General features: G+C 38.6%; 2 protein-coding genes across 2 annotated transcripts in view; one reads left to right on the forward strand and one right to left on the reverse strand.

Moving 5' to 3' along the window:
- The window catches only part of LOC134649739 (mannosyl-oligosaccharide alpha-1,2-mannosidase IA), a 138286-nt gene that overhangs the window by 38925 nt on the left and 72396 nt on the right, over positions 1 to 26965 (forward strand). The gene's annotated exons all lie outside the window — the stretch shown is intronic.
- Positions 1100 to 2350, reverse strand: LOC134649694 (uncharacterized). Its single transcript, XM_063504521.1, has one exon. The coding sequence runs from the start codon at positions 2348 to 2350 to the stop codon at positions 1100 to 1102; it is 1251 nt and encodes a 416-aa protein (XP_063360591.1).

The following is a 26965-nucleotide window of genomic DNA, read 5'->3' on the forward strand; positions in this document are numbered from 1 at the left end:
TTCCGCTCTCGCAGTAATATTACCCCCCGGCCTCGCAGTTGTTTGCGCGGGTCTGTGCGCCGAATGCAAACATCCTCGACTATTGCGACGTTTCCGTGCAAACACCAAATATGAGTCACTGACATTAGGAATGTATAGTTTGTATTTGTATTGCAAACGTTCAGTAAGTACATATACAACAGCGCTTCTATAGAAGTTCAATAAACTTGATTATTTGCACGGATGATTTTTGTGTATTACTTAATCTATTTTATACCATTTATTCTTAATTTATTTATTCTTAATTTATACCAGACGCATTAATTTCTAACATTTTCCATTCGCTTATTTTCCCATTAGACAATTTAGCCACTCACAAATATTTCTTACGGCGTTTATTCTATAATCAAAAAATCGATTACCCCACCCCACTTTCTTTTCAAAAAACATTTAGTACACAACTTAGCTAGACGGGCTCCTATTTCTGGGCGGTTTGCCCTTCGGGCATCTGAAGCTACCTAACGAACCTAACCTACCTAACCTATTAATTTAGTGTGACGTCCATGAAAACAGAGAAACAGACGTTAGATGTCGACTACGAAATAACTCGCGTTTTGGTAAGAAAACTGATGTATGGAGTTACCACTCTTTCTTTACTTATATTTTTCTATGCTCCATCTAAGGCTGAGTGGTCTGCGACCCGACCTAACCTCTTTAATTCGACGTTTAAAACCCGTAACTCTGCCACCGCCCGTACTATAGCTTCTTCACCGATCCTATCTACTTCATTTACATTTAAATAAACCTGGCTATGGCTCAATCTAATTTACCTTGTTGTTGGTACGGGGCCTATGTTTACCTGAATACAAACGGTTGTCTAAAATGTGAAATTAAGTTGGCTTTACACGAGTTTAGTGCTTTGTGCTAAAACACTTTGGTGCAAGTCCGCATTGTTACATTACAAGTGGCGAGTAGCTAAAGTGTCATTCTATGGAACTTGCTAACTATGTAAACAAAAGTCACTAGTGTTGGCAAGTCCAACAAAACTTCTTACTTTCGTTACCATAGAAACCGTAGTAACATTGCCTTCACATTTTTACACCTATACGAATAGTACGTGTTAATTTTCTACTTTTATATAAAATATATTTGTGGCTACAAGACGGAGTTTCTGTTCTTCTACCTCTACGAACCAGCTACAACCACCGCACCGCTGAACATTGGTCCTTCGAGCCGGATGCAGTAAGGTATTATGAGCTTCTTTGCAAGTACTACACCGGAAATGAAAGCGGCATTTACCATTGTGTTTGTTTAGACAGACAGAGCATAGGCTATTATTTTTGCCGAAAGCTATCCTTTCACTACTAGTAAGCATCTTGAATTTGCTACAGTCAAATATTCGGTGTTTAGACTTACAATAGCTGCAGGCAGGCGAGGCAGTCGCTGTCACATTTACTACTGCTTTGTGGTGAGACTTCCCGGCTGTCGGCGACGGCTCAGCATTCTCCAGTGCCAAGGCGCGTTTCTCCAAGTACAGCAGGAACTCGGTGACTGTAGGCTCCTCGGTGTCATCGCGCTCCAATTGGTATGCCCGTGACGTGTAGGTGTCTAATTTACGGTACAAAATAGCCAATATAATAGGATCCCAGTTATCAGTACTTACACTTAAGTTCTTTAATGCAGACAAAGATTGTTTGACACTTGACACAAACTGTCTTAAATTTACTGGGTTAGATTTGACCAAGGCATTTATATCAAGCAAGGAATTAATGTGCTCATTTACAATTTTAAACTTATGATTATACCTTTCCTCTAAAAGCTTAAGAGCCTCCTCATAGCTGCCTTCAGCAAGAGGAAGGTTCTTAATCAAGTCAAAGGGTTCATTTGCCAGAAATGAGCGCAAATAGTACAATTTCTGGACATTATCGATGGATCTGTCATTGTGTATTATGGCCCTAAATAGATTAACGAAACCCGTATACTCACTGTACTTTCCAGTATATGTATCAATTTTGATGGTAGGCAGTTTGGCCTTGTAGTTATTTTGACAGGATGACACAGGTGCATTGGACGAGGGCGAGGACTTGTTTTTGATTGCCTCGTTTAGAATCGTGAGGATGTGGTAATACTTTGCCTCATAGTCCGCTACATCCTCCGCGTCTGCTTCGTCTAAGGCTAAAATCTCCTTGTTATACTGTTCATATTCGTTAAACAACTCAACTATTCTTGTACGCTTTGTCTCCAAGGCAAACATTGCACTAAGACCTACATCATTTTCATTGCTGGTAAAATTATAAAGGCGGGTAATTGAAGCCTTAGTATAACCTCGGGAGGCTCGTAACTGCTTCAAATCCTCTGATGTCGGAGCCATTGTTAATGGTTGTGACTTAAAGAACCACATAAAACTTTACACAAAGCAGACCACAGTCCAAACTACTTATAACATAAAATGCACAACTTTCACTTCCTGCAATAACCATCAAATATTTATATTATAAAGCGTTCACTAAAAGAAAACGAAATATTTTTTATCAAAATGGCGTTAAAGCGTCTTGTAAAAATAACGATGTGCCAAAGACAAATTGAGTGAAGTTATTGCAAAGAATGATAGTGTGGAATGAAAAGAACGAACGATATTTGTTGTCCTCCAATCGCGTTGAAGTTTTCAACGATGGCCGGTCCTCTGATTGGGCGACGTCCTCTGCTGCGCGTGGCTACGTCGTGGTTGCGCCACTTGCGTCAGCGCCAAAGCATGGCGATGGTGGCGGACTTGGCAGCCCAATGGCGGCGAATATAAAAAATACAAATTTTCGCGACGAATTAAATTTCGACGAATTACATATTAAAATTGTAGATATTTTATCAAAGAATTGCACGATGCGACGAATGAGTTGGTTTTCTCACAGTTCGCGCCGCCCGCGAAGTAGCTTACTTGCTTGAAATATTTGTTTTAAATGGGAGGTTCACGATGAATTGAAGCGTAGAACCGATGTTATAGCGCGATGCGACGAATAGGTTTCGCGTCGCACGCGAATTTTTGCTTGAAATGTAGGTCCACGATGAATTGAAGCGTAGAACCGACGTTATGTTATAGCGCGATGCGACGAATAGGTTTCGCGTCGCACGCGAATTTTTGCGTGAACAGATGCACGAATATATATGACGATGAATATATGCGGCGAATAGGTATTGTAGCCCTATTGTTTCGCGCCGTTTGCGTACTTCTTTTTAAAAGCGTGAATATTTTCGCACGAAGAAGACGATGGATCGGTGACCATTTATCGCAAGCTGGAATTTCCAATCTTCGTCCTTTCTTCTCTCTCTAGTAATAGTAAATTGACATTCAGAGACAATTTTAATATGGCGGTTTGTTTACATAGTTAGCAAGTTCCATAGAATGACACTTTAAGCAAACATTAGAGATATCTTAATACAAATGGTGGTAAAGTCAATAAAGGTAAAGATTTATACAATTTATTGCAGAGAAGACCGTCATAGTGCAAGAACTTTCGTATACTTTTCCATGTAGGCCGTCGTCGCTCAGACACAGTCTGAAAGCTAGAGCTTCGCTCCTTCTGCTCTACCAACTTTCTATAAGACGAAATAGCTTGTGAGGCAAACGTAGCGTAGCGCTAGTGCTCGACATGCTAATGCCCAATAGATGACACCCTGCGGTCACCTCTATTGACAATGACTTAAGTTTCAAGATGACATGTACTGGTACCGCGTCGAGCACCAGTACGTTTACCTTATATGTATAGACGGTCTTATTACAGTAGCACCCCCTAACTTACCTACCAACCTTTACTTGTTGTAAGAGGATTTTTGTTCATGATCAGTAAGTATCAGTTTTGAATATCCCCAAGCAAGAGTGGCATTTGGAGTTTCTTCTTAGGTATTTTTATAGTGCTGTCTCCTGCCGGCCGCAGGTTAGGGTTATTTTCACTTTGACGCTGCAGCTCGAAACAGGGATCTGGTGCTCATCTTGGACCAGCACCTGAGGTTTTTGAGCCACGAGGTACATCTTCCACGTTTTCGTTTGCCTTTGATTTGGAATTTAATAATATTATTTTCTAGTTATTATTTTATCGTATTGTACTCGCAGCGCATCTCACTCGCACCAATACGTGTACTAGTATAATGCATAGCACTTGCGAGTGATATCAAAACCAAATCAAATTGACATCAATTGACCTTCTGATACAGTGAGAATAACTTTTCCATATCAATTGTCAACGTTTTCTGACGTTTACATATAATTTCATCCCGGCTTGTGATAACTGTATGTTTTATTATTTAAGTACTGCGGAATGGAGTATCGAGACAAACCATTCTGGTTTAACGATGCTTTTGGATCTAAATTTGTATGTAATTGTGATTTATCTCTAATAAATAAATAAATAAAAACTTCACTAGAACTGCATTGAGTGACGTGACGACTTCATTGACGCAATAGGTATTAGAGTTGTAGTGCATAATTATTTTCCATCGTATTTTCATGGAAACATCGCGGTCCAAAAAGTACCGAGTTCAATGGAAAACAGTTATGCACTATAAAAAACCTCTGTCCAGTTTGTTTACATTTCCATACAGTTTTCTTGAGCACTTACGTACAGTAAAGATAAATAAATAAATACTTAAGCTCGTGTAAATTCAGCAATATGTAATGTTCCCGTGTTTTTGTAAAATTCATTCAATCTCTGTGCCATCCACTTTGTAGTAATGTTATTACTAATTTATTCGGTGGATGTTTCTTTTCCCTTTTTTTTCTCAAATACTTATTCACCTTTGAAGTGGGCGAGTTCGTTTTAAATTAATAAAGTAGCTATTTGCAGACATTTTAGAATATTCCAGTTTATAAATGTCCACCGATTTTTATTTGCGAATAGGTTCTTACGGAAATAATCTTCTGGTGTATGGTGTATGTCATACACCATATTACACAAATTCTGTCAAAAGTTTATTTTGTTACCTACCAGGTTTTGTGATTTTATATTGGATTTCTATTCAATATTTCGATCGTTAGGTACCTGTAAAACAACTAACTGAACTAACGCAATTTAAGCTTAGGAGACAAAACAAGATGGTGTCTACATTTTTTTTTTAACTTTATTGCAATTGTGCAAATAAAGTTGCATTGTGTGTGTTTAGTCCGCCATTTGTACTTTCTTGTATTGACAAGAAAGTACAAATGGCGGACTTAATGCCATAAGGCATTCTCTACCAGTCTACCATTGGGACGCTTTCCCGCTACATCACAATTAAATAACACTTTCATTTCGAAGTTTTCTCACCCTGCACTTAATAACTTCAAGCTTATTAAAAGCTTATCTGTCCAAATCCTGTAAGCAAGTCACGTATCACACAGTTCATAAAGAGCTCTGAAATGATACGGCACGCACCTTTACCGGATACCCCCCATGGAAACGCCGCGAAAATCGCGATAAGCGTTTCCAACGCACATGTAGGTTTCGTCCGAGACGATTCAGCGTAACGTTCCGAGAAATCCCGATCTCGTTATGATAGTTTTCATGTTCGGCCCCGGGCTGGGAACTTTAGCGTTATTCTATTCGATCCTCAGACAAAAGCGAGTTAAAAGCTCGTATTAATACCAGTGTACATGCGCCTCTCGTAGAAATCTACGATCGTAGAGGTCACGGTTACACTGGCTTAGTAAAGCGTTTGGTTTTCCTGTGCTCTGTAAGCGTTGGTAATACACGCTCTTATCGCGGGAGATAGCCACCGCATACACCATCAACATCGTATCAGCCGTCAGCGTACATTGAAATCTGGATTCTATTTGGCGCACATCAAGGTTGTTTCACCAATGTTACTATCTATTTAGGTACGAGGTTGTGTGCGTTATCTGTCGATATCCCGAGGATGCCTTCGTGCGATGAATTAATTTCGCCCACCGCTATTATATACACTAGATCGTAATAAAGATACCGCCAGCTCTTGGTTTTCTCTACAACATCTGTTATTTTGGGTGGTACCCGATAATTTTCGGTTAGTTTAAAATTTAAGTAATATATGTTAATTTTTGCGATCGTGATAGTGGAGCATGATTCGATTACTGATCCGCGACCGGTTATATTCAGTGTTATAGCACCTAATAATGTTAAAATATTGACAATAATTGATCTAAATGTAGTTATTTTTGTATGATTTTTTATATACCATTAACCTTTTGTATAATACATGTTCGAAACAACCTTTATGGATCTAAATTACTGTTATGTGATGTCACAAGTCACAATGCTTATGTATAGCCGGCAATACTTTCATTCAACATCATGTTCCATATATAAGTTTACAAGGTTTCATGACATTAGATTTTAAGCAGAAATTTTAAAAGCGAATCTAAAACGTATCACTTCACAGCATTTTCAGAATGAATTGAGTATATTGATAACATTTACCAAAATGTGTTCTTCCTGCATTGGTTTCCCGCGGATCAGCAACCGAACCATAGTAGTTTTATTAACACGCTTTTATTAGGTCGACCTGTATGTAACTAACTTGTAATGGGATCTTGCAAGTTAAATTTGATCCACTTCCCGGTTTCCGATTGAGCTGAAATTTTGCATACACATGTAAGTCGGGTGACAATGCAACATTATGGTACCATCGAGCTGATCTGATGATGGAGACAGGAGGTGGCCATAGGAACTCTGTGATGAAACAACGCAACCTAATTGTGTTAGGGGTTTTTAGAATTGTCTCGATGAGTATTAGTTGTACGTCGTAAGAAAAGTACAGTCAGCGTTAAAAGCGTGTACCAAAAATGAAATTTTTGCCAAAAACTTATTTTTACATTATTTTTATTTTTAAATTTATTGTATTTTTATTTTAAAATGATGTAATGGGTCTATTGCCTGAATAAAGAAACATTCATTCATTCATATTTCATAGCGCCACTGGTTGAATGCTATCGCTACTATTGCGTGGTCCCCAACCATTATCCATGCATGAATAAATCATTGTTTACAAAGCCCACAAAACAAAGGCATAACCAACTGCATCCAAAGCGGTTAGGCTTGTCAGTGTCTGCAATTTGAGACATCGGCACAGAATAAGTAATAGTATTATCATACAGAACGGACACGCACCGCCCCGCCCCGACTCGGATTACCTCGCCCGCGACTGGCCGCGACATGAATGTGTCCGTAAGTCGCTCTACTGAGATTCCGTCAGGATTCCGTCAGAAACTCAATGACGCGTGTACAGACGTGCCGCGCACACATATAAACGCAAATCATTTTTGATGTATGGCGTGTCCGCCCTGTGACATCGGCATTATCATTGTTTCCGCCATTGATCTCCAGTACCCGCGGGGGCGTGAAACGGGGCGCCATACTTGGGCTTCATTCCAATAGCTATCGCACAGGGATAAGTTTGCCATGTAAAAAATGGAATATTCCATTCCCCTAAAAATCCTGATATTTCTAGGGTGTTCATTTCTCCAAAAATATTCTTGTTACAAGAATCGGTTGTGAACAACTACGGTTGACGTGAGGCGAATGTTCGCCTGTATAGCAGAACAACAAGCCTGAATTTACGGCCCTGACAACAAAGGGAATATCTAAGTTGGTGTCGAGATAGGCTCATGTGTTCCAATCAATCTTACGCTAAGCCTCGCGCTGGTGTGGAGAGGACTTTACAAGCACTTGTCTCTGTTATCTTCTTATACGGCGAACATATGAGTGGCTACCGCGAAAAACGAAATTCGCAAATTGCGGGGATCTTTCTCTTTTACTCCAATGAAGGCGTAATAAGAGTGACAGAGAAAGATGCCCGCAATTTGCGAACTTCGATTTTCGCGGTTATAGCCCAGTTTGACATCGCTGAGGCAGTGTGGTAAGGCTACTGTTACGAGTTGTGAACACTACATTGCAGATCTTGTCAGTAGAAAAAGGCGGAAAATTTCAAAAATGTAGGCGCGAAGGGATATCGTCCCATAGAAAATTTGAATTTCGCGCCTTTTTTTACTGACAAGATTTGCTTGACCATCTATAGTTATGTATCAGGACGAACGCTTTGCTTAAAGTTTGCTTAAACAGATTTTTTAATACCACGTCGGTAACAAACAAGCCCACGGCCCGCCCGGTAGTAAGCGTTTACAGTAGCTTATGGACGCCTGCAACTCGAGAGGTGTCACATACGCGTTGCTAACCATTTAGAAAACCGTATACTTACCCTTCTTTTCTAATGAACCCTAAACAGTAGTTCCTTGAAAACCTCTGCTGAGATTTCATTCAACAGTTAAATTTACAGATTCTTCAACAGTTTTTTTGAAAGGAAATTTTCCATACAACAAATATGAGAATTTCAGAAAGTGTTCCATGTGGACATTTCGCAATATTGAAAACTTTCCGACGGCACATCATTAGTTAAATTATATACATATATAAATATTGTTACACCGTTTCAAAATTGCCGGTTTTACCCGCTGACTAAGGGCGGGTTGCAAAAACTCGCTTGCAAATATAGCAATTACGCTCAATAGTTTTGTTGTAATAGGAAGTTTCATAGTTTCCCACTGAACTACTGAGCTCTGAGTTAATCGGTCAGTCGATTGTGATTGGTGCAACCGGATCTTTGGGTAATCGTTGTTGTTCTTTTTACAAGTTGTTATTTGTGAGCGAAATTCGAAAAAATACTAAAATGTAATTTCTTAATTGGGGGTAATTTAGTGCAAAGTTTTTCGACTTAATCTCTAATACCTAATCTTCATACCTAATCTTAGTAGAAAATTGTTCTAACGCTTTTTAAAACGCAAATGCTTTGATTCGCTAGAAAAGCTATTAATGCCAACGTTCAGGAGCAAAACCAATAAGACTTTAGAAGTGCCATTCCATTCCGGTCGCTCGTCAGTTTTACGGCGGAGGCAAACCGCGCGCTAGGTGAATGGAAACTAGGCGAATAAAAACCGTTACGTGTGTCCCCGTGACAGAAACAATGTAAAATCCAATTTACCGAATTTGCCGGGCGATCTGTCTGTGCTTTTATCATCTCCCCTAAAGCAAAAGGTCATAGCATACGAAAAGTCAAATAACACGTGCGACTTTTCATCCTACGAAGTGGTTATAGGATTTTGCAGTCCGGAAACCCGCTTGCGGTTTAACTTTACACAATCAATCAGTGTTTTGAAGTTGAGACCCATCAGCCCCAGTACTCGAGGGTACTATGTCATTCTCACTGTAACAAATGCTGAAATTGAATACGGTTAGTCGTAATGAAAGTTATTGGTTTATAGCGCACGAGCGGCGTGGGTGAATAAGGTCAAAATACAACGGGTATGTCAAGAGTCTTGACTATCTCGGAATGTCATCCCATGGAAGATCGTTGGGTATTGGATGTAATTTTCGCTCGTTCTGAAAATATAGACACGAAAGGGCGTATAATCAAAATGATTGCGTTGGAACGTTATAGATCGACCATCATAGGTGCGATTACCACAGCCCCGATTATAGTATTTAATTGCAGAATAAGAGCATAAAATATCTTGCCCTCAAGCAGGGCAACCAAAGATGCAATTAGGTAGTAAAAAGTCTACGATTAGTGATGGCTTTCATGAATTCCAATAATGTTTCGATAAGGCGAAATGAAGCTCTAATTATTGAATTATGTTTTGTAATGTCGTATAATGGGCTGCAAAAGAGGGACACGTCGGACGGACGAAGGTACGACCGCAAAAAGAGAGTACGTGGTCCAGCGGCTTTATTCCTAAAGCATACCAAGCATGAAGGCTAAAGACAACCAGTATAAGCGCTCTCATATAACGTATAGTTATCACAGATCTTTTTAAAGTGGCCTCCTACATAACTCTCACACGCTAACCCATTGTGAATGCAAGGAGAGCGTGTCATCTGCCGACCACCGACGACAATCGAACACAACATGCAACGTGATTAATGGGAACGTTTCAGCCCACTTTCCTTACAAAACTTTTTGCTCCCATTTGGCGTGTTTGCAAAATATTTTCATGTTATTTTTGTTTTTCGTAAAACATTTTACCTTTTTAGGGTTCCGTAGCCAAATGGCAAAAAACGGAACCCTTATAGATTCGTCATGTCTGTCTGTCTGTCCGTCCGTATGTCACAGTCACTTTTCTCCGAAACTATAAGAACTATACTGTTGAAACTTGGTAAGTAGATGTATTCTGTGAACCGCATTAAGATTTTCACACAAAAATAGAAAAAAAAAACAAAAAATTTTTGGGGTTCCCGATACTTAGAACTGAAACTCAAAAAATTTTTTTATGAAACCCATACGTGTGGGGTATCTATGGATAGGTCTTCAAAAATGATATTGAGGTTTCTAATATCATTTTTTTTCTAAACTGAATAGTTTGCGCGAGAGACACTTCCAAAGTGGTAAATGTGTGTCCCCCCCCCTGTAACTTCTAAAATAACAGAATGATAAAACTAAAAAAAATATAGGATGTACATTACCATGTAAACTTCCACCGAAAATTGGTTTGAACGAGATCTAGTAAGTAGTTTTTTTTAATACGTCATAAATCGCCTAAATACGGAACCCTTCATGGGCGAGTCCGACTCGCACTTGGCCGCTTTTTACTTTTTACCACAATTACAAGAACATGAGCAATTTTATAGTCTCATATAATCTTTATGGAAACAATAATGTTGCAGGTTCCTTGACGTAATATTAGTCATTGATGCGAAATACTGCAAAATGATATGAATATTGAATAGTTCTAATATTAATAAAATAAAATCGGATAATCTTTCATGACATTAAGTGTCTATAAGAAAATATAGAAAAGTGCCACGAAATGGTCTCATCTCAGCCTAGTACGCTAGTAGCGTTGATCAAAACTGATTCTTCGACAAGACAATCGGGTGAAAATCCACGTCAGGTAATATGCTATGTTTTGTAACTAGACCAACTTATCAAAAGAAACTTTTGAACGGTCAATGACCTAAAACATTTCACCTTATTGCCACGGAACCCTACATATGATTTAACAATGCTAAGACCCCAAAAACTCCGCGTTTATTCAATCCACACCGAGCTCTGTGAGGGCTTTTCGCTAAAAACATAATGTTAACGACGAGATAAAAGGCAAATTAGAAATGCAGACTTATTCGATAAAGATAAATGTGAAAGGAAAGACGACGGGAGGTAATGTTTTATGTAAGGTGCAGTATTTCATTAGGTTTGATGTCAAAGGAGCCGACGACGTGGGATCAGAGTGTGTCGTGTTCGGGACAAATTGGATAAATCCGAAGATGCTAGTGAAGTATTTAAAGTAAAGCGCTCCCTACTCCTTAAAACAACCCCATTCTATAAGTCCAATTTCTACTCGAGAATGGTTGCTTTGACAGAACATACATCCACGCAAATATTTACCAGTCAGTTCTGATTGAAAGTCGAGCCTAGGGGCAAAACTGTTATTTCATGGCGAGAAACAATCAGTCGATCAGGCTTTGCATGGCAATTCTCTGCATTGGCAGTTTTTCCCGCTAGGCATGACTATCAGGCATATGTGACGGGTATTTACCCGATTTTACGTCACTCACGTCACGTCACGTCACTGGAGACGTCAATGTCTAGACACACGAACAGATTTCTGTTCGTGTGTCTAGACATTGACGTCTCCAGCTTCTGTTTGTTTAGAATGCCCCGTATCGAACAAAAGTCGGGCATTTTCTTGGTTAGCCTAAAATATAGCTGGTCAACCAAATCTTGTCAGTAAAGAAAGGCGCGAAATTCAAATTTTCTATGGGACGATATCCCTTCGCGCCTACATTTTTCAAATTTGCCGCCTTTTTCTACTGTCAAGATCTGGTTGACCAAGTTTATGTATCAGGAAAAAGGGCGTTGTTATTTCGCGCGCATGCAGCCAAATGTATTGTTAAGCATGTGAAGATTTATCTACTCGTATCGGCTGAGTGATGTACAATGAAATGTCTGCAAAAACCCGGACCGGCATCCTTCGTCCGCGCGGCATCTCGCCGATGACGTATCGGGCACTCGGGCGGCATCCATCACGCGCCTTCGCCTGTCCGGCGACATAAACGTTGCCCTTATACTTATAATAACTGACGGCGTTCGGGGAAAAAACTGCATAAGCATGGTTGTGATTGACAAGCATATCCGGAAAACGAGTTTTTTTACTAGGATGGCGAAGCGTGCGACTTACTGACGGTGTAAACTATGGAATTATGGTTGCTAGTAATTGCGTGTGAAGGTTCAATGTTTTGACAGTTTTTTGGACAAATACAAGTCTATCGCTGCGACGAGGGGTCAACAATTATACGAGTAAGTAGGTGACCCGAAAATATCTTGCTTAGGTAAGTATCTACTTTTTCGTTAAGGCTGAAAGATAAGTAGTTCAATTTTAAAAGAGGCGCGTCGGTGGGAATCTTGTACTATGGACGCTCTATCCATCTCATCGCTATTAACACAATACCCACTTATTCGGGACCTTAGAAAAGTAGTAAGAATAAGTTGCCGGAAGTTAAATCAAATATTTTGATTGTCTGAATAGCCCTTTACGTTTATAATTTGTTTCACCATTAACCTCATTTACAAACTAAACGTCTAAAGCGCGCACTTGACACTGAAATAACGTCGTTATCAAGCATCTCAACCATTTTAAACCATGAATAAAACAGTACTTACGCCTAACGAAGCATTCTCACGCTTCGCATTAGCAGCCAAGCGCCGTTTTAGGCCATTTAGTGTAAAGTGTAATAATTGTACAAAAAGATCATTGTTAACACAAGATTACGGCTAGAGATATGTTGACAGATCTATTAATGACCTTACTTAGTGCTGTCTTAAATTAAGAGCCTACTGTTTCATACGACTTACGTTTGCTTTTGCGAATTCTACGGATTTATGAAAACTGACCGAACCGGGATTTCAGTCCAGGTCCGAACCAACAATAATTTAAGAACGAATTAATAAGAATTTAGATTTAGATTTTTAATAAGAATGGAGTTTTTATAAATCTCCTCGTCGACTTTTAGAGTTAAAAATAAAGTTACGGAAAATAACTATCGGGTTCAGATTTGTTTAATGTGCGGATCACCAAATGGCCCACCCTTTTTCCAAGTGCTACTTATTTATTAAGATTTAAGTTCAACTTGCTTGGTCGGGACACGTTTGCCGTTGTGGGCTAAATCAACCACCAATTGGGGCCCACAATCGAACCCGAGGTCGCGGCAAACCTCGACGGCGTTGGCGAGATGGCCCCGATGCCTTTGACAAGAACTGGTGGCAGACTGGTCAAGACCGGGATACGTGGAAAGGGAGGAGGGAGGCCTTTACCCAGCAGTGGGACACTCTAGGCTCATATAAATAAATAAATATAAATGTTTAACTTAGCCACACCGTATGAATGTGTTTGATGTAGTGTGGGGACGGATCACATGACAACGGCAGTAGCCGGCGGGTGTTTGCCAAGAATTCAATCTTTCCGGAGCTCTGTTGAAATAGGTATCTATTTCTGAGGCCAGGGTACCTACTAATGGAATAAATATCTTCGACAAATCAGGCTACGAATAATAAACTGGTTTAGGTTATTAGGGTTCCGTAGCCAAATGGCAAAAAACGGAACCCTTATAGATTCGTCATGTCTGTCTGTCTGTCTGTCTGTCTGTCTGTCCGTCTGTCCGTCTGTCCGTCTGTCTGTCCGTCCGTATGTCACAGCCACTTTTCTCCGAAACTACAAGAACTATACTGTTTAAACTTGGTAAGTAGATGTATTCTGTGAACCGCATTAAGATTTTCACACAAAAATAGAAAAAAAACAATAAATTTTTGGGGTTCCCCATACTTCGAACTGAAACTCGAAAATTTTTTTTTCATCAAACCCATACGTGTGGGGTATCTATGGATAGGTCTTCAAAAATGATATTGAGGTTTCTAATATCATTTTTTTCTAAACTGAATAGTTTGCGCGAGAGACACTTCCAAAGTGGTAAAATGTGTGTCCCCCCCCCTGTAACTTCTAAAATAAGAGAATGATAAAACTAAAAAAAATATATGATGTAAATTACCATGTAAACTTCCACCGAAAATTGGTTTGAGCGAGATCTAGTAAGTAGTTTTTTTTTATACGTCATAAATCGCCTAAATACGGAACCCTTCATGGGCGAGTCCGACTCGCACTTGGCCGCTTTTTTTTTAAATAGTAAGCCAGAAAATTTGTAGAGGCCCAAGCCAACCTTTTTCCTAGCACTAATTATTTATTATGATTTAATCTTTCATTTGCGTGTGTTTGTCAAATGTCGTGAGTTCTAACCTCGATTACCTATGCTGTATAGAGCTGAAAAAAAAGTTTTAGAAAAAAATGCAAAAAGTTGACTAAAAATTCGGTCAGGGTCTCTAGAAATTATAATCGTCCAAAAGTGTGTCCAAACCTAAGTGTCGACTAGATAAAAAAACTGAATCCAGTCTCAAGTCAAGGATTTGCCAACACTGAGCGTAAAAATATGAAGTAACTATCATCCCTGTAATATTAATTTGCCGCCTGGGGGGCTATTCATTTCCCCAGTGCAACGGGCAGCCTTTTTATTGACCATCCAACTCTGCCTACAATTTGACTTACTTGCCAACTCCCAACTCGGTAAGAGCTATAGCCTCTTTCCAGTTTTTATTGCTAAAGTTCGCCTTTCATACGTGTGTTGGAAAGTTTAAATTGTTTTTCGTGTTAAACTCTTATTGTGCTAATTTTTCCTTGTTATTAACAATCGCTTTCTTTGAGTTCAAGTGTTTTAGAAATCGAGTAAAATGCTAGTTAAAAGGTCTTAATAACAAAAACTAAGATTAGTTTAGAATGTTTAGATGATCCAATTGCTATTTTATTGCAAGTTACAAATATCAAACGAAATGTTGTCTGATCCAATTCAATATCATAATATTGCTAAAGCCAACAAATAACATACAGAATAGGAAACTTTAACCTTGTCTATAAATTTAATGGACACACTATAAAACCTTAGTGTAAAACAAACTCATCTATATTTGCAAAAGATCTCTAGTATCTACAGGAATAAGCCGTAAGTGCATAAAGCAAGGACAAAGGAAGTAAATTATTCACCAAAAAAGGCGGAATACTAGGTAAATTAGAGCATTAGTCTGCAGGTCGAGTAAAAAAGCAGCCAAGTGCGAGTCGGACTCGCCCATGAAGGGTTCCGTATTCAGGGGATTTATGGCGTATTAAAAAAAACTACTTACTAGATCTCGTTTAAACCAATTTTCGGTGGAAGTTTGCATGGTAATGTACATCATATATTTTTTTTAGTTTTATCATTCTCTTATTTTAGAAGTTACAGGGGGGGGGGGGGGACACACACATTTTACCACTTTAGAAGTGTCTCTCGCGCAAACTATTCAGTTTAGAAAAAAATGATATTAGAAACCTCAATATCATTTTTGAAGACCTATCCATAGATATCACACACGTATGGGTTTGATGAAAAAAAAAATTGAGTTTCAGTTCACAGTATGGGGAACCCCAAAATTTATTGTTTTTTTTTTCTATTTTTGTGTGAAAATCTTAATGCGGTTCACAGAATACATCTACTTACCAAGTTTCAACAATATAGTTCTTATAGTTTCGGAAAAAAGTGGCTGTGACATACGGACGGACAGACAGACGGACAGACGGACGGACAGACAGACAGACAGACAGACATGACGAATCTATAAGGGTTACGTTTTTTGCCATTTGGCTACGGAACCCTAAAAACAACGTTGCTGGTGACTTTGGCAGTGCGCCCGTAGGACTGTTGGTTCCAAGGCGTGTATTCCTAGTGCCTACGAGCGCTGGCGAATCGTGTTCATGGGCCTGCTAGTGACCTAAAAAACCGTCATGATACCAGCCGGAAGACGTCCACCGCTGAGCATAGGATCGCTCCGAGAATCTTTACAATTCCCGGTGGCACTCTACTCTGCCCTTATTCAATGGTTCCCTTCTATCTTAAACACATCTTCGGATTACCTTGTGGCTTTTCACTTGCTGCCTCCACCTCCATCCCATTGCAACTAAATTCTGGCAAACCTTTGTGATATATCAACTTCCTTAGTTGAGATTCTTGCGAATCTATAAGAACGTTGCTTAATACAGAAGGTGGTCTTAGACTGGTAGGACCCTTAGGACAGAGCTCTTCGGCCGGCTGTGCTTGTTGCAATCGGAATGCTATCTCCAGCATCTGTGAGCACTTCGCACCACTTCGGGTGTTATGCCAGCTGGTTGAATTAAAATTTAAAGTTCGCTTTAAACTAGTCTTTATGGAACTAGTTTGCGATTTTGGTTTTTGTTTGTGACAAACAACACACAACTTTTTCTATATACGTTTGCTGCTGGTACCTCGTATTGCTTAAGTTAGAAGTTAAAATGAATGCTTTATTATCATATTACCGCATTTTTCTTAACTACTACTATGTTAGACGAATATTCAGACTCAAAACCTATGCTTTTCATTGTTCTACTTGGGAAGGTGGATGTAAAATTGACAGATATTTTAGCGACAAAGTGATCACTGCAGCCGAAGTCAACCATAAAACATATATATGCATTACGAGGCTTACTTTTTGTATTTCATATGGCTTGTACAAAATTTTACACCTTTCCCTGGCCAGCCAATTTGAACTACATTCCAATACCGCCACGAAACGTCAAATTCTTATGCATGAATTAAGCCCGATTTAACAACCCCGCTTAATGCAAGAATGCCACATTAACAACTAACTCCAGCAAAAACCCTCTATTCTCACGATCGATGTCGCCGAGATCTTTGAAAGCCTTTTCACTAACACTGGCCAAGAAAATAAAAAGAAAACTTTAGAGCAACTTTAGCTTGGAACTCCGAGAGCGCTAAATACCTCAAAGGGGATTTTTCTCAAGAATCATTGTGTAAAGTGGAACTGTTATAACTCCTTGTTAAATCCAAAAACTTTTAAAAACAGGGTGTTTGATCCGGCTTCATGGCTCGGAGGCGAAGTTGCTCGTTTTATATGCAAATTTTTCACGTCCTTATGAATATGAAAATTTTCTATTAGAGCGTGTCGTTGTCAGCTCACTCAGCTCCCTTGATGTACTGCTGAGGCTTTGTCTCCACGAGTATAGTTTTTCGCCGCATCAGCTTTTTGTTGAGCCATAAGTGCTGAATCTGAGTCGGACTGGGTTGAAGCGATCTATTTACAGTCATACAGCACTAAAGTATATATATATATATATATATATATATAATGTCCACTTGTTAACAGAAGCAATGTATAAGATACGCCAATTGATGTATAAAACACCAAAAGGATAGCGTGTGCAGTGTCGTAATGAGTTTCAATTGTTCGTTGAATGCTGTATTGTCATTTTATGTAATCAATTGGGTTTTCGTAATTTCCATTAATTTAAGAACCTCAAAAAACTTGAGTTGCTCTAAAGTCAGGGACTATCTAGTTATAGCGACACGGCCATGACATGAATCTTATTCCTTGACCATAAGTTCTAAAACGTTTACATATAGAAATGTAGATATAAACGTGGGCCCGCGGGCATGCAAGCACGTAATCACTCCCTTGGGACTTTGACGTTCGCTGAATATCTTAAGGCCAGACACATCTAGGGTTGCCAGACGTCAGGAGTTTTCCTGGTATGAGAGGAATTTCGATCGGGAATGCAATAACAAAACTGAAATATCTGGAAATGTTTAAATTTAAATGAAATGCTGAATATATATTAAGGTCAATTTGGCTAATTCTGTCATAGGGGCTATTCCGTCCACGAGCGTATATTTCTTTGATTTTCAATCGTAGAAAAAAAACCATTTTGATTGCTGAAACTAAAAGCAATCGCTGCTTTGTCGATGAAATTATCAATTTTGTTCGTTGTTCGAGAAAAACGCTAGTAGACGGAATACTATGACTGAATTAGCCACATTGACCTTAGGATGTTTATTGATAAGCAAAAGGACTTGCAATGGGACATTACCCGTTTCCTGCCGCATGCAACATGTATGTGTACTATCACACCATCGTTCTCATTCCCTTTGTAATGTAATGGGTGAATGTAACCCTTCTTGTTCTTTCCATCCTGTTACCCTCTGCTGGGGTGTAGAGCTCGAATCTTTTTCTTCCACTAACTCCGGTCCTGGGCAGCTTGGGTAGCCCCCTTCCACCACATCCCCCGCTCTTGCTTCACCCTTAATGTTAGTATTTTAGTAAAGACGTTCACCTGGTAACCCTACGTAGCAATACGGCAGTCGAATGTGCAAGTACAGAAATGCCGATGAGATCGCGGCACTGAACTAACGTTTTATGACTATTAGACAGTAAACCTGTGGCCCGATACGATTGAATATTAACAGGCTTGTTTCAATGCAAAACAGCTGAGTGAAGTTATTGCCAACATATAATTAGGTTATTCAATCGAAATATTTGAATATAAATAATAATAAATAATAAAGCCCATTTACTAGACTTATACCTATCGACCGGGATCTGAACCGTGATTACCTTTTGTATTGTTTTCGAGCTCTCGATATTTCTACGCAGTTACATGCATCTTGTTCACGGGTACAAGATGCATGTAACTGCGTCGAAATATCGGGAGCTCGAAAACAATACAAAAGGTAATCACGGTTCATATCCCGGTCGATATAAGTCTAGTGAAACTAACCGTGAATCGTTCAAAACTGTTAAAGCCCATTTATTTCCAATCAACAATTTTACATGCATTTTGATTAAATAAGTACATTTATCTCTGTTACCTGTGATCGGAACCCCTTCTTAGGTATAGGCCTCTCTGTCCATTGCACTCTTCCTCCATTTCTCTCCTGCTATCGCTTTTATATCGTCTATCCACCTTTTCCTAGGACGCATTCTTTTCTTTTGGTCCTTCCCATCTAGTTGTCTCTAATGTTCATCTTTTGTCCGTGTATCGTGTTATATGTCCTGCCTATCGCAGCGCCATTTCGAATATAATGTAAAGCATCTAATATAATTTTCGTTTTTCGTCTTGTTTGTTCGCTTTTTACTTTTTGTATTCTTCCTATTTTTAGTACGCTTCTTTCCATTGCTTTCTGCCATACTGTGTATACTGGAATAATGTTTGTACCGGTACGCATGAAACTAACAATAGCCCACGCCACCACGAGGCTACTTGGCGCGTTTATAAATTCCTACTTTCATAATTACAATAAGTATTATACCTAAGTATAAGTACCTAAGTAGATTAAATTATGTACTTTTAAACTTTTAATTTCTTCAGCTTCTACCCACCTATCAAAAATGAGTTCGTTGTCAGTGATCCTCAAACGATCATTCGTCTCTAGAATATCGTAATACGAAACCTTCAGCCTCACCTGCGCCCCCACACCACGAATAAACAACAATTTATTTAACCTGAGCGCGTACGAAAAATCTATCGCAATTTATATTTTATCGCTCCATAGACATTACGGAACTGTATTTCCCTCCATTTTGTGTTTACATGTTTTTGCGTAATTTGCGGTTTTGTGTGTTTAGCTGTGAGACTAAATGTGGACGTCATTAGTGAGAAAATGCGGAACTTAATATTATGCTTTTACTTACAAAATACTGTAAAGGTTTACGGCCTTCGTAGTCAACGGACAGTGACTGGCTGTATTTGAATTTAGAACTGGCTGTTGCTGTCATTCTGAAAGGATGTGCGGGCCGGCATTCGTGATTGTTACGCCATTTAGGGTTCTAGCTAAATTGGACATTCCAAAGCGTAAGTATGAAACCACCAATTTAGCTAGGACCCTAAATGGCGTAACAATCCCGTGTGGTGACTGTACCGTGAGCTGCGAAATTACATGGAGAAATTATGAATGAATTCATTGATAAATTCGCCATGCACTTTTACGACTGATGGTACATAGCTGAAAAGTGGAATATAAGAATAGCAATATGATTAAATCGACGCCGCCCTCCCCAATAGACAGTGTCTTTTACAAATACCATACAGCCTATCATCTTCTTCAATTCTAATTTGTCAAATTATCAATGTTCGTGAAGTTGACCGCCCCACATCGAGCGCCCGCAAATGGCATATCTATATCGTTAGTTCATCGTTAGTTCACGTTAGTTCAGTATATTAAATTGTTAGGATCCGACTACAACATCGATTTTTTTTAAAAACAAAAGTGGGGAGGTCAACTTCACGCAACCGCCCCAAAATCGATTTTATGGTTTTTATCAATTAGAATCGATAGATAATCGTTAGTTCACGTTAGTTCAGTATATTAAATCGTTAGGATCCGATTCTAAGTTTTTTTTTTTTTCAATTTTGTGGGGCGGTCAGCTTCACGTGAAGTTGACCGCCCCATATCGAGCGCCCGCAAATGGCATATCAATATCGTTAGTTCATCGTTAGTTCACGTTAGTTCAGTATATCAAATCGTTAGGATCCGACGCATAACTTGTGTGCGATTTTTTTAAAGTAGGGGATAGCGCCAGCACCGTCTTCCACTCTAAAACCGTATTTATGGTTCCTATCAATTGGAATCGATATGTAGTCGTTAGTTCATCGTTAGTTCACGTTAGTTCAGTATATTAAATCGTTAGGATCCGACTACAACATCGATTTTTTTTTTTAAACAAAAGTGGGGAGGTCAACTTCACGCTACCGCCCCAAAATCGATTTTATGGTTTTTATCAATTAGAATCGATAGATAATCGTTAGTTCACGTTAGTTCAGTATATTAAATCGTTAGGATCCGATTCTAAGTATTTTTTTTTTTCAATTTTGTGGGGCGGTCAGCTTCACGTGAAGTTGACCGCCCCATATCGAGCGCCCGCAAATGGCATATCAATATCGTTAGTTCATCGTTAGTTCACGTTAGTTCAGTATATCAAATCGTTAGGATCCGACGCATAACTTGTGTGCGAATTTTTTAAAGTAGGGGATAGCGCCAACACCGTCTTCCACTCTAAAACCGTATTTATGGTTCCTATCAATTGGAATCGATATGTAGTCGTTAGTTCATCGTTAGTTCACGTTAGTTCAGTATATTAAATCGTTAGGATCCGACTACAACATCGATTTTTTTTTTAAACAAAAGTGGGAGGTCAACTTCACGCTACCGCCCCAAAATCGATTTTATGGTTTTTATCAATTAGAATCGATAGATAATCGTTAGTTCACGTTAGTTCAGTATATTAAATCGTTAGGATCCGATTCTAAGTATTTTTTTTTTCAATTTTGTGGGGCGGTCAGCTTCACGTGAAGTTGACCGCCCCATATCGAGCGCCCGCAAATGGCATATCAATATCGTTAGTTCATCGTTAGTTCACGTTAGTTCAGTATATTAAATCGTTAGGATCCGACGCATAACTTGTGTGCGAATTTTTTAAAGTAGGGGATAGCGCCAACACCGTCTTCCGCTCCAAAACTTTATTTATGGTTCCTATCAATTGGAATCGATATGTAGTCGTTAGTTCATCGTTAGTTCACGTTAGTTCAGTATATTAAATCGTTAGGATCCGACTACAACATCGATTTTTTTTTTTTAAACAAAAGTGGGGAGGTCAACTTCACGCTACCGCCCCAAAATCGATTTTATGGTTTTTATCAATTAGAATCGATAGATAATTGTTAGTTCACGTTAGTTCAGTATATTAAATCGTTAGGATCCGATTCTAAGTATTTTTTTTTTCAATTTTGTGGGGCGGTCAGCTTCACGTGAAGTTGACCGCCCCATATCGAGCGCCCGCAAATGGCATATCAATATCGTTAGTTCATCGTTAGTTCACGTTAGTTCAGTATATCAAATCGTTAGGATCCGACGCATAACTTGTGTGCGAATTTTTTAAAGTAGGGGATAGCGCCAACACCGTCTTCCACTCTAAAACCGTATTTATGGTTCCTATCAATTGGAATCGATATGTAGTCGTTAGTTCATCGTTAGTTCACGTTAGTTCAGTATATTAAATCGTTAGGATCCGACTACAACATCGATTTTTTTTTTAACAAAAGTGGGGAGGTCAACTTCACGCTACCGCCCCAAAATCGATTTTATGGTTTTTATCAATTAGAATCGATAGATAATTGTTAGTTCACGTTAGTTCAGTATATTAAATCGTTAGGATCCGATTCTAAGTATATTTTTTTTCAATTTTGTGGGGCGGTCAGCTTCACGTGAAGTTGACCGCCCCATATCGAGCGCCCGCAAATGGCATATCAATATCGTTAGTTCATCGTTAGTTCACGTTAGTTCAGTATATCAAATCGTTAGGATCCGACGCATAACTTGTGTGCGAATTTTTTAAAGTAGGGGATAGCGCCAACACCGTCTTCCACTCTAAAACCGTATTTATGGTTCCTATCAATTGGAATCGATATGTAGTCGTTAGTTCATCGTTAGTTCACGTTAGTTCAGTATATTAAATCGTTAGGATCCGACTACAACATCGATTTTTTTTTTAAACAAAAGTGGGGAGGTCAACTTCACGCTACCGCCCCAAAATCGATTTTATGGTTTTTATCAATTAGAATCGATAGATAATCGTTAGTTCACGTTAGTTCAGTATATTAAATCGTTAGGATCCGATTCTAAGTAATTTTTTTTTTTCAATTTTGTGGGGCGGTCAGCTTCACGTGAAGTTGACCGCCCCATATCGAGCGCCCGCAAATGGCATATCAATATCGTTAGTTCATCGTTAGTTCACGTTAGTTCAGTATATCAAATCGTTAGGATCCGACGCATAACTTGTGTGCGAATTTTTTAAAGTAGGGGATAGCGCCAGCACCGTCTTCCACTCTAAAACCGTATTTATGGTTCCTATCAATTGGAATCGATATGTAGTCGTTAGTTCATCGTTAGTTCACGTTAGTTCAGTATATTAAATCGTTAGGATCCGACTACAACATCGATTTTTTTTTTAAACAAAAGTGGGGAGGTCAACTTCACGCTACCGCCCCAAAATCGATTTTATGGTTTTTATCAATTAGAATCGATAGATAATCGTTAGTTCACGTTAGTTCAGTATATTAATTCGTTAGGATCCGATTCTAAGTATTTTTTTTTTTCAATTTTGTGGGGCGGTCAGCTTCACGTGAAGTTGACCGCCCCATATCGAGCGCCCGCAAATGGCATATCAATATCATTAGTTCATCGTTAGTTCACGTTAGTTCAGTATATTAAATCGTTAGGATCCGACGCATAACTTGTGTGCGAATTTTTTAAAGTAGGGGATAGCGCCAACACCGTCTTCCGCTCCAAAACTTTATTTATGGTTCCTATCAATTGGAATCGATATGTAGTCGTTAGTTCATCGTTAGTTCACGTTAGTTCAGCATGTGAAATCGTTAGGATCCGACTACATTACGTATTAAAAAAAAATAACATAAGTGGGGCGGTCAACTTCACGCTACCGCCCCAAAACCGATTTTATGGTTTCTTTCAATTAGAATCGTTAGTTCATCGTTAGTTCACGTTAGTTCAGTATATTAAATCGTTAGGATCCGACTACAAGATGGATTTTTTTTTAAAACGAAAGTGGGGAGGTCAACTTCACGCTACCGCCCCAAAACCGATTTTATGGTTTTTATCGATTAGAATCGATAGATAATCGTTAGTTCACGTTAGTTCAGTATATCAAATCGTTAGGATCCGACGCATAACTTGTGTGCGAATTTTTTTAAAGTAGGGGATAGCGCCAACACCGTCTTCCACTCTAAAACCGTATTTATGGTTCCTATCAATTGGAATCGATATGTAGTCGTTAGTTCATGTTAGTTCAGTATGTGAAATCGTTAGGATCCGACTACATTACGTATTAAAAAAAAATAACATAAGTGGGGCGGTCAACTTCACGCTACCGCCCCATAATCGATTTTATGGTTTCTTTCAATTAGAATCGATAGATATTCGTTAGTTCACGTTAGTTCAGTATATCAAATCGTTAGGATCCGACGCGTAACTTGTTTGCGAATTTTTTTAAAAGTGTGTACCAAAAACGGTCACCCATCCAAGTACTGACCCCGCCCGACGTTGCTTAACTTCGGTCAAAAATCACGTTTGTTTTGTTGTATTGGAGCCCCACTTAAATCTTTATTTTATTCTGTTTTTAGTATTTGTTGTTATAGCGGCAACAGAAATACATCATCTGTGAAAATTTCAGCTGTCTAGCTATCACAGATCACGAGATACAGCCTGGTGACAGACGGACGGACAGCGGAGTCTTAGTAATAGTTGGTATTAGGGTCCCGTTTTACCCTTTGGGTACGGAACCAATACCAATATGTACAATGACAGCATTATTCTAGACACCTATGATTACGACTTTCCACTGCCGTGTTGCTTTGGGCTTTGTACTAACAAATTTTGACTAAAGCTTAAAACTACTGGGTCTATACAAAATAGTTCGTTACCTATAGATGGCAAGAAAACCTATTAGAAATGTGCAGTCAAGCGTGAGTCGGACTAATTACGTACATTTTGAATCCCTACGGGGTTATAAACGGCAATTCTCTCGCGTTTCATAAAAAGAATACATTGTTAAAAATTGGGTAATGTACGGAACCCTTGGAACGCGAGTCCGACTCGCACTTGGCCGGTTTTTTTCAACACAGTTTAATATTGTCAATATCTGTGTCCGATTGTTTTCCTTTTTAGAGCATAGAGGGCTATTGCCATAGTAAATTTTGTAGTCACGGTACATTTACTGCCATCTATCGACACACGATTAAAAAAAATAAAATTGAAAATGTATAAATTAATCAAAATATGTGTACGGATAAATGATTTTTAATTTTTATTGTTCCATACTGACCCATGTTCTTTCCCTGATATGTGTTCAAATTTTTAAATATCAAACGGTGTCGTCAACGCCTTCTAGCCGAGAATAGGCCAAAGGTATGGCGCCATCTATTCGAGAATGACTTTTCTTGATTTCCGAGGCACGTTTTTTTCTTAGACTTTATTTATTCTTATACGGAGTTACATATATCTTTGCTAGAGCCGAAGGGCTGTTTAAAACGATAAGCTTATGCGATTTATGCATACAATTCCGATCGAACACAGCACAGCGCCATCTGTTGTATCCTGCTTTAACTACGTGGCCGGCCACGTAGTTAAAGCTGAAGTATACAACAGATGGCGCTGTGCCGTGTTGCTAAGCTTTTGTCGCCAAAATTTGGGCCATACTATCTTATTACAAAAGAGATTATGAGCAATCACCCGTCCCGATCGTTTGAACTTTATGAACAAAGAAACTTTGTCGACATTGCCTTACACACTTTGATTTTTTGAAAATAGCGCCATCTAGCATCGAATAGTTAAACTACACACACGGTGTAGTTCCACTTCTCCACTAAAGATGTCACTACCAACGCCTATGCCCTCCTGTAAATATTAATTGGATTGCAGATTTTATTTTTATTTTATTATTAAGGTTCACCAACAGTGACAACAACAACTTATGCACTAAGACACTTGCGTACTATTCAATTGTGATTGCCCCACCAATTACAGGCGAACACAGCACGCATATTACTCTAAACATTTTAATATGATAAGAAGAAGGAATAAGGATATTGATTGATTGAGTTCAGTTACCTAAAATCAAGGAGTACAAGATGTCCAATCGTCACTTAAGTGTTTGCAGTAGGTACAGTTTTAAGTCGCTTTTAAACTTATTCTTATTTGGCTCATGCCGAATGTTCTCGGTTAGACTATTCAGGTAATACGAAATTCTTTTGTTAATAGTTCTGTCACCATAATAGTTACTAACCCGGGGGACTTCAAATTTTCGCGCAGTTACTGCCCTTGTATGTATGTATGTATGTCACTTTATTGCACATAAACAGTTTTACATAAAACGGACAAAAACAAAACAAAAATAAGAATGTTATGTACAAAGGCGAACTTATCCCTAAAAGGGATCTCTTCCAGCTAACCTTTGAGAAAATGCGAAAGGATCAAACACTAACAGGTGAAAGACAATTTAATATGGACAAATAGCAATATAAGAATTTTGGATACACATAAAGGAAGACGAGAGCAATAAATAAAGAGAAAACCAGTACTACCTACTCATAAATACGCATAAACTATAAACATACTTATACATATATAAACCTATATACACATACACATATACGTATACATAAACATACCGCTGTTTACTAACTACATAAACATATAATCTATAAATAAATAATATATATATATATATATATACATATATATATATATATATATATATATATATATATATATATATAATAATTTTACCATATATATATATATATATATATATACAAAGTATTCAGTTCTAACTACATCAGGAGTCTAATAACCACAACTTTTTCAACTTCTCCTTGAGTGAGGCAACAGATTGCGATTTCCTTACGTCCACTGGTAGATCGTTCCACAGCTTAAGAGGCCGGTATTGATTTTAGCCGCAAAAATGTAAAATTGATAGATTTAGGCAATGAAGTTGTACACCTTTTGTTACGTAATAGTAATAACAAGTACTCGTATCTATTAGCACGTCTTCTTATCTTCCACTTGTACAGATCAATTTTTTGAAAACAGACTCACTAAGTTAGTAATGATTGTTTTTCTGATGGACGTTTAGGTAAACGCGCGTTAAGCACTGATTTAGTCGATCTTATTTGTGAATTTCGTAAAGTTTGGACTGCTCAAAATGGTAATTTTGTATTACACATATCCTGTACTTCAACTGTCGTAGACTACATTTTTGTTTTTATGACTTTGAAATAGTGTAAATGAAGGTTAGACGAAATCAATTTTCTCCAGAAATTACCTCAAAACTGTTATATATGGGTATATTCATATATCTAGAATAAGTGGGTAGGCAGTCGCGGAATAAATACTTGCCAAGCAACACGTCTTTTATTTAACAGTGGCGGCAAATGGTAAAATTATTGTGTAATTAAGTGTTTTATCGGTAAAAATGGCTGGCAAAGGTAAATTTTCGGAGTTTGATGTGAAAACGGGGAATTGGACCTTATATT

Source organism: Cydia amplana, chromosome 7, assembly GCF_948474715.1.
Source record: "Cydia amplana chromosome 7, ilCydAmpl1.1, whole genome shotgun sequence".
NCBI classification, from domain to species: domain Eukaryota; kingdom Metazoa; phylum Arthropoda; class Insecta; order Lepidoptera; family Tortricidae; genus Cydia; species Cydia amplana.

Excerpts from the sequence above, each read along its gene's own strand:
- LOC134649694 (XM_063504521.1), bottom strand. The coding sequence starts at position 2,350 with ATGGCTCCGACATCAGAGGATTTGAAGCAGTTACGAGCCTCCCGAGGT.